Source organism: Protomyctophum bolini (genome assembly GCF_963924005.1).
Source record: "Protomyctophum bolini genome assembly, chromosome: 10".
Classification (NCBI taxonomy): domain Eukaryota; kingdom Metazoa; phylum Chordata; class Actinopteri; order Myctophiformes; family Myctophidae; genus Protomyctophum; species Protomyctophum bolini.
In genome coordinates this window covers 7,323,618-7,333,048 of record NC_137871.1, presented here as the reverse complement: position 1 = coordinate 7,333,048, position 9,431 = coordinate 7,323,618, and the positions used below count along the sequence as shown (strand labels likewise).

General features: G+C 45.5%; 1 protein-coding gene across 2 annotated transcripts in view; it reads left to right on the top strand.

The window, feature by feature from the left end:
* Positions 1-903: 903 nt before the first annotated feature.
* LOC308322027 (nitric oxide-associated protein 1-like) overlaps positions 904-9,431 on the top strand; it is a 32,920-nt gene continuing 24,392 nt past the window's right edge. For both annotated transcript variants that reach the window (XM_080773207.1, XM_080773206.1), the window contains exons 1-3: positions 904-1,568; positions 5,782-5,980; positions 6,941-7,098. In XM_080773207.1, coding sequence (XP_080629333.1) covers positions 1,150-1,568; positions 5,782-5,980; positions 6,941-7,098 — 776 coding nt within the window. In that variant the 5' untranslated portion in view covers positions 904-1,149. The remainder of the gene's footprint in view (positions 1,569-5,781; positions 5,981-6,940; positions 7,099-9,431) is intronic.

Below are 9,431 nucleotides of genomic sequence, written 5' to 3'. Positions count from 1 at the left end.
TCATTTTATCACATTAGGTGCAGGGCAGGCTGCTCGACGGTGAGTTTATAATAGCCTGTTGTAACGAGAAAGGGGGGTGGATTGGATGGTGGATGCGAGCAGCGCAGCAGCAGTACGGCTTGCGATCAGCGACCAACGTATCATGGCGGGCCCTCGATAATGATGTGCAATCTGTCCATGACTAACTCCACATGTGTCTGGCAAACGTTACGTTATGAAATCAAATGCCGATCGTTGCAGGTTTATATACGGGCAGAGAGCAAATCGCGTTGTATCTTGTTCCGAGAATGAGAGTGAGTGCAAGCCTTGCAGTTGAAAGCAGTGGGGACTCGGGAGTGGGGGGGGAACTGCCAATGCGATCCAAGAGGAAGAGACCCCCCCCCCCCCCACCATTCTCCCTCGGGAGAAACCATGTAGAAACAGGAGGGGAGGGGGAATCGAGTGTATTCACACAAACAAGAGCATTGTCCCATCCATTTTAGATCCCCTGACATCTGCGTTGGTCTATGCCGGACGGCCGTCTCCAATACGTCGTACGTCCTCGCATAGACCAACCAATAGGCGGTGCCAGACGCTTCTCAGACCAACACCTCTTTTCAGCAGGGGGGGGTTTTAACTCTTTTTAGAGCCGATCGGTGTTACATTATGAGTTGTCCGGGCGCAAATATAGTTGAACTATAGTAATCAATAAAATAACGTTTTTTGGACCATAAAACGTATAAAAACGTTATGCGCTTCTTGCGCTTGGCTATAATAAAACGTTTAAAAACGCTTTCAGCATTCTATGAGTTATGGATTAATCAAATACATACATAAAATAAACGTTCTGATAAAATAATAATAATTATAACGTTGTCATTACGTCATCTCCGCCCAGGCAGGAAGTAGGAACCAAGATGGCGGCGCCCAGCAGCGGCGTGTGTTTGTGTTTGTTCAGTCTCAATGTTATAATTAATAATGTTAATGTTTAACCTTTAAAGAGTCGCTTTATGGACGCAGCGCGATGTATTAAACTACAGACATCTACCGCTGACGTCCGGTCAACAGATAACTCTATATATGGATATATGACGTCTTGATAAGCCCCATATAAAGAGTGATTATTATTATTATTGTTATTATTATTTATCTCTGACTGTATAGGAGGTGATGTTGACTCTGAGAGCTCCGCTGCGGGAGCTGGTCTCCCTCAGAGGCTGTGTTTGTTGTGGTGCGTCTGTCTGGAGGCACCGGGAGGCTGGCTGGACGCCTCCCCGGCGAGGAGTCTCTGTTCTCGGCCACGCTGACCGCAGTGAGCCCTCTGTGGGAGGTTGGAGGACCGGGCTGACTGGCCGCAGTGAGGCCGGTGTTGGAGGCTGGAGGACCGGGCTGACTGGCCGCACTGAGGCCGGTGTTGGAGGCTGGAGGACCGGGCTGACTGGCCGCACTGAGGCCGGTGTTGGAGGCTGGAGGACCGGGCTGACTGGCCGCACTGAGGCCGGTGTTGGAGGCTGGAGGACCGGGGTTGTGGGCTTCAGCAGTAGGCGCTACACCACCGTCAGAAGGGATGCTGTGGACACGGACAGGAGGTACCTGGGTCTAGGGGAAGGAGGGAGGGAGAGATGGGCGGCTGGCTGGCTGGCTGGGTGGGCAATTAACATTATATTAAAACTCATATTTAGAACTAGCCGCAACAATGTTGCTTTTTTGTGTGAGAGAGGTGAAGCAGGGACCCCCTTAGCTGAGAGACAGGTGAAGCAGGGACCCCCTTAGCTGAGAGACAGGTGAAGCAGGGACCCCCTTAGCTGAGAGACAGGTGAAGCAGGGACCCCATTAGCTGAGAGAGAGATGAAGCAGGGACCCCCTTAGCTGAGCGAGATGAAGCAATTTACAATGTAGGCATTTATCAGACGCTCTTAATCCAGAGCGATTTACATTAAGCAAGAACAAAAAGCATGTCAATACATCACATACATAAAAAGTAGTTATCATGAAACATGCGTAAGCTAAGAACATAACAGTGGGAATATCTATATAATGAAACTATACATATATACTATACTATGCTATACCATACATATATACTATGACGTGCTATGACTACATACAATGCAATTCTAGAGCTGTCTACGTAACATGCTATAACTGTATAAAAAAGTCTGTATAAAATGCTATCTAAGTGTACATAAAGTGCTATCCTAGGGGCCATGATGGAGTCTGAAAAGGTGGGTTTTCAGACTACGGCGGAAGATTGGGAGTGAGTCTGTAGTTCTGACTGCAATGGGAAGTTCATTCCATAGTTTAGATTGGGAGTGAGTCTGTAGTTCTGACTGTAATAGGAAGTTCATTCCATAGTTTAGATTGGGAGTGAGTCTGTAGTTCTGACTGCAATGGGAAGTTCATTCCATAGTTTAGATTGGGAGTGAGTCTGTAGTTCTGACTGTAATGGGAAGTTCATTCCATAGTTTAGATTGGGAGTGAGTCTGTAGTTCTGACTGCAATGGGAAGTTCATTCCATAGTTTAGATTGGGAGTGAGTCTGTAGTTCTGATTGTAATGGGAAGTTCATTCCATAGTTTAGATTGGGAGTGAGTCTGTAGTTCTGACTGTAATGCGAAGTGCATTCCATAGTTTAGATTGGGAGTGAGTCTGTAGTTCTGACTGTAATGCGAAGTGCATTCCATAGTTTAGATTGGGAGTGAGTCTGTAGTTCTGACTGTAATGGAAAGTGCATTCCATAGTTTAGATTGGGAGTGAGTCTGTAGTTCTGACTGTAATGGAAAGTGCATTCCATAGTTTATATTGGGAGTGAGTCTGTAGTTCTGTAATGGAAAGTGCATTCCATAGTTTATATTGGGAGTGAGTCTGTAGTTCTGTAATGGGAAGTGCATTCCATATAGTTTTGGAGCCAGAAGGGAGAAGAGTTTGGGACGTGTGGAGAGTTTTTAGTGAGGCTACTTCCAGCTTCAGCTGCGTTGGCTGATCTGAGTCAGTTTGCGGGAGGCTTTGTAGGGTTCGCTTAGCCCTGGTCCAATGCTTACAGCGAGTGTCTCTCTGACGCCTTGTGGAAGTACCTTCCACAGCCCACTGGTCATATTTCCACTCCCGTGCGCTGTTTTTTTAATACCAGCAAATAAACAAAACGACGTAACCACTTACCGAAATAAAGCCTGCTAGACCTTAAGGTAAAAGTCTATTCTCGAACCTGGGAAGTGTCTCAGGTACCCAGTTTCTCTCTAAAATGCACTATTTTAAACATTAAATAAAATGAATCCAGCCAGATCGGCGCGGGTAAAACCCGGAAATTCCACAGTAGAAGAAATGACTCTGCCCGGTAAATTCAGGGTACATTGCGTTATTAAAATGACACAAAGTGCATTTTAGAGAGACACTGGGGACCTGAGACGCTTCCCAGCTTCGAGAATAGACTTTTACCTTAAGGTCTAGCAGGCTTTATTTCGGTGAGTGGTTACGTCGTTTTGTTTATTTGCGGGTATTAGAAAAACAGCGCACGGGAGTGGAAATATGACCAGAGGGCTGTGGAAGGTACTTCCACAAGGCGTCAGAGAGAGACACTCGCTGTAAGCATTGGACCAGGGCTAGGGTTCGCTCAGGGTTAGGGGTCAGAGAGAGACACTCGCTGTAAGCATTGGACCAGGGCTAGGGTTCGCTCAGGGTTAGGGGTCAGAGAGAGACACTCGCTGTAAGCATTGGACCAGGGCTAGGGTTCGCTCAGGGTTAGGGGTCAGAGAGAGACACTCGCTGTAAGCATTGGACCAGGGCTAGGGTTCGCTCAGGGTTAGGGGTCAGAGAGAGACACTCGCTGTAAGCATTGGACCAGGGCTAGGGTTCGCTCAGGGTTAGGGGTCAGAGAGAGACACTCGCTGTAAGCATTGGACCAGGGCTAGGGTTCGCTCAGGGTTAGGGGTCAGAGAGAGACACTCGCTGTAAGCATTGGACCAGGGCTAGGGTTCGCTCAGGGTTAGGGGTCAGAGAGAGACACTCGCTGTAAGCATTGGACCAGGGCTAGGGTTCGCTCAGGGTTAGGGGTCAGAGAGAGACACTCGCTGTAAGCATTGGACCAGGGCTAGGGTTCGCTCAGGGTTAGGGCTTAGCTGAGAGACAGATGAGGCACTACATTATTATATACATCGTAATGAATTGCGCTGCAGATTACGTTTTGTGTTGGATTTATTTTAACGTGTATTTTCAGGTAGTTTTACCACTTCTTACTACTATAATAACTACTATATAATACTTGTATACATGGTAATATACATAATACATGACTGAACCTTATGAATTTAATTTAAAAAGAGGACAGTTAAGATCCGGTGCTTCACCTCTGGCAGTCGAGGTGGGGGAGCAGCGACTGTGTGTTCTTTGTGACCTGGGAGTTGTAGTTTTGTGTGACCTGGGAGTTGTAGTTCTGTGTGTAGAGGATGAGTTTCATTGTGTTTTCTATACTGTCCACTATAGACCATGATTTAAGAAACTCTTTATTTGAAGGGGGAAAAAAAATCAGGATAAGAACAAAGATTTGTTTTTTGGACGTCTGAATGTTTTATGTTAAATAATTGGTTGTTCAGCAGTGAAGTTTTTGTTTTAGGAAAATTCATAGAGAAGTCAGTTACGTTGGAGAAAGTATCCATAAGTGTGTTGTGTTTATGGTGTTATATCACTGTCTGTGTAACGTTCTGTGAGTGTGATATATCACTGTCTGTGTAACGTTCTGTGAGTGTGTTGTGTTTATGGTGTTATATCACTGTCTGTGTAACGTTCTGTGAGTGTGTTGTGTTTATGGTGTTATATCACTGTCTGTGTAACGTTCTGTGAGTGTGTTGTGTTTATGGTGTTATATCACTGTCTGTGTAACGTTCTGTGAGTGTGATATATCACTGTCTGTGTAACGTTCTGTGAGTGTGATATATCACTGTCTGTGTAACGTTCTGTGAGTGTGATATATCACTGTCTGTGTAACGTTCTGTGAGTGTGTTATATCACTGTCTGTGTAACGTTCTGTGAGTGTGTTATATCACTGTCTGTGTAACGTTCTGTGAGTGTGATATATCACTGTCTGTGTAACGTTCTGTGAGTGTGATATATCACTGTCTGTGTAACGTTCTGTGAGTGTGATATATCACTGTCTGTGTAACGTTCTGTGAGTGTGATGTATCACTGTCTGTGTAACGTTCTGTGAGTGTGATATATCACTGTCTGTGTAACGTTCTGTGAGTGTGATATATCACTGTCTGTGTAACGTTCTGTGAGTGTGATGTATCACTGTCTGTGTAACGTTCTGTGAGTGTGTTATATCACTGTCTGTGTAACGTTCTGTGAGTGTGTTATATCACTGTCTGTGTAACGTTCTGTGAGTGTGATATATCACTGTCTGTGTAACGTTCTGTGAGTGTGATGTATCACTGTCTGTGTAACGTTCTGTGAGTGTGATATATCACTGTCTGTGTAACGTTCTGTGAGTGTGATATATCACTGTCTGTGTAACGTTCTGTGAGTGTGTTATATCACTGTCTGTGTAACGTTCTGTGAGTGTGTTATATCACTGTCTGTGTAACATTCTGTGAGTGTGATATATCACTGTCTGTGTAACGTTCTGTGAGTGTGTTATATCACTGTCTGTGTAACGTTCTGTGAGTGTGATATATCACTGTCTGTGTAACGTTCTGTGAGTGCCTTGTGAGCCCGGTGGGCGGGGCATCCTATGATGTGTGTAAGATAATAAGTATACACCCCTGATGTGTAGGACACTTTAATAAAAACTCTATCTATGTACTCGGTCCAGAACCGACAGCTACACCTCCATGGTGGACCCGGACAGGGAGGAGACGTTCGTGTTCCTGGACCATGTGGAGGAGGATGACCATCTGCCTGGACCCAACACAACCAGCCCCTACCCCCCTGCCGTCCTGTCCACCAGCCCCCTGACGGACGGACCCAACACAACCAGCACCACCTCCCTGACGCATGGCCTACCAGGACAGGTGGGGAAGTGGTCAAATCATCTTCTATCTGTATAGCACAGTGGTTTTCAACCAGTGGACCACCGGCTGGTGCGCCATTCTTGGAAGTAGCTAGACGTAGCCAAAACTAAAACAAATTAAAATAGCCAATCTACAGGCTCACAATGTGAATATTATGTAAATATAAAAAATAGTTATTGCTTATAATTTTTCGTCTTGGGGACGTAACCTCGCCTCTCGTTACGTCATGTTGTAGTATTGTTTTGTAGTCATCAGGATTATATCGTTACGTCATGTTGTAGTATTGTTTTGTAGTCATCAGGATGATATGGTTACGTCATGTTGTAGTATTGTTTTGTAGTCATCAGGATGATATCGTTACGTCATGTTGTAGTATTGTTTTGTAGTCATCAGGATGATATCGTTACGTCATGTTGTAGTATTGTTTTGTAGTCATCAGGATGATATGGTTACGTCATGTTGTAGTATTGTTTTGTAGTCATCAGGATGATATGGTTACGTCATGTTGTAGTATTGTTTTCTAGTCATCAGGATGATATGGTTACGTCATGTTGTAGTATTGACGAGGCGACAGCAGCGTTGTCGGACCGCCTCCGCCCAGGAAAGCAAACAAAACATGGCGCCGGTGAGAGTAACAAGTCCTAGCAAGTTGGTTCGTAAAAAAACATCTGGAAATACCGCTGTTTGGCAGCATTTCGGGTTCCAGCCAAATGAAAAAGGCAGATTATACCGATTATCGCGGTATTAAGCCCACCACACACCGGCTGCGTCCGCCGCGGCGCGCCGATAGAACACAGTTCTATTTTCCAGGCGGCGCCGCGCGGCAACGCGCCGCGCCGCAGACGGTGTGTGGTGGGCTTCATTCACGGCATCGATACCGATATAAAAAAAATCAATATCCAATTGACAAGCCGACATTTCTCTCTCTCTCTCTCTCTCTCTCTCTCTCTCTCTCCTCAGGGAACATTATCAGAGAAGCATCACAGAAACCTTCAGGAGCAGCTCAGGTCTCTCAGGGTGCAGACGGAAGCTCCGGAGGAACCCCACCCTTCCTCCGTCCACTTCACAGACACAGACTTCCCTCTGGACCAAGACCTGCTGAAGACCGCCAAGAAGAGGTACGAAGCCGTCCTATTGGTCAACACCCACTGAAACATTAGGTCAGTACGAAGCTGTCCTATTGGACAACACCCACTGAAACATTAGGAAGTAGGAAGCTGTCCTATTGGACAACACCCACTGAAACATTAGGAAGTAGGAAGCTGTCCTATTGGACAACACCCAATGAAACATTAGGTCAGTAGGAAGCTGTCCTATTGGACAACACCCACTGAAACATTAGGAAGTAGGAAGCTGTCCTATTGGTCAACACCCACTGAAACATTAGGTCAGTAGGAAGATGTCCTATTGGACAACACCCACTGAAACATTAGGAAGTAGGAAGCTGTCCTATTGGACAACACCTACTGAAACATTAGGAAGTAGGAAGCTGTCCTATTGGACAACACCCACTGAAACATTAGGAAGTAGGAAGCTGTCCTATTGGACAACACCCACTGAAACATTAGGAAGTAGGAAGCTGTCCTATTGGACAACACCCACTGAAACATTAGGAAGTAGGAAGCTGTCCTATAGAGCGCCGCAGTCCCTCCCCCTTTCAGAAAAGCGAGTGGCCCAGGAAATGAAACCCCAATGCATTCTCCCATCGGCACTTCTAATATAATTTATTTAAAGACGGTTACGCCGCGGACAAAGCCAACTCGGATCGTGACGAATCATGACAATGAACACAATGTTTTGGGGCCGATCAAATCATTAGAAAGAAGAAAAAAAAGTCAGGAGAACACTATTTTTTCTTTTTTCGTCTTATAAATGATGTGGCATGTGGCCCCCGGGTCGCCAGTTTCCCACCCCTGCTTTAGAGCCAAAACAGGACTGGTGGACTTGGTCCAACCAACCATAAGCCTGCCTCTGACTTGAAAAACATTCTGGTGTTTTAAGCATTATGTTATTCTTTAGCTATTGAAAAGGTCTGATATTTCAGAAAAATCGTGAAAATGCGGCACACATCTTTGAATATATAATATATTCTTTCAGAGTGAACGTTTTTAACTCAAGTCTTTGCTTCTGAGAGGTCCCTGAAATAACATATTTTCAGATGGGGGGGGTCGGCGGCCAATTACATATAATCTTTGGGGTCCCTGACATGAAATATTGAGGACCACTGATATAGAAACATGAGGTATTTCAGAAAACTGTCAGGATTTAGAAGACATTTTTTTTATTTCGATGTCAGGCCTGTAATGCTGTCAAGAGTGCAAAAAAAGGAACGGAAATGTACAGAAATGGCTGATGTAAAATAGCAAAGGATAAAACATAGTTACAACTGACCATAACTCGGGCTTACAGGTAAAAGAAACAAGACTTAAATTAAAAGATGCCCCAAAACACCTCCTTACAAACACAGAACAATGAAATAGCTGCCTCTATAGAACATTAACCCATTCTGACCTGAGATCAGATTCATACGAGGTTTCCACTGGGACACACACTGGTCTGATTAACCCATTCTGACCTGAGATCAGATTCTAAAAATGTCAGTCGTTCTTCGAATTTTTCAAAAATAGCAGACCTACAAGCTCGTATCGCGCCACTCGGTGGCGCGATATGAGCTTGTAGATCTGCTATTTTTCAATACATAAAGCGTAACATGATGCTAACACCAAAATGGGTGCCCGGTCAGAATGGGTTAACAAGGGTACACAGAACATGGCCACAGGGTGGCGCCAAAGACCACAAATGTGAAAGGGACACAAACTGGACTGGACTGGAAAGAAGAAAAAGCAAATCAATTCTCTTTTTTAATATATATATATTTTTATCCCACGATTTTGTAACCCATTTTTCACCCCTGTGAATCATCTAATGTGATCCTGGGCTCTACACACCCTCCGCCAACCTAGTCCCCATATATGGGGGACAAGGGGAGACCAACCTAGTCCCCATATATGGGGGACAAGGGGAGACCAACCTAGTCCCCATATATGGGGGACAAGGGGAGAGCAACCTAGTCCCCATATATGGGGGACAAGGGGAGACCAACCTAGTCCCCATATATGGGGCACATGGGGAGAGCAACGGACTTAACTCATGCTTCCTTCATGCCTGAGTGTCCAAGTTGCTCCTTTACACCTGACAGGGGGGAGTTTCCCTGGTTGGACGTAGCGCGTGGAAGGAACACGTTATTCCAACCAGTTCCTTTCCCCTCCATCAGGCGCCCCGGCTGGCCAGGGGGAGGCAGTTTAGAGACCAGGATTACTGCATGTTTTTTGTGAGGGTACCACTACCTACCCTAGGGGACACGGGGAGAACATGCAAACTCCACACAGAAAGGCCCTTTCGCCAACCCCGCCTTCGGGTATGGGCACTGATCAATTCTCATTGAGAATGA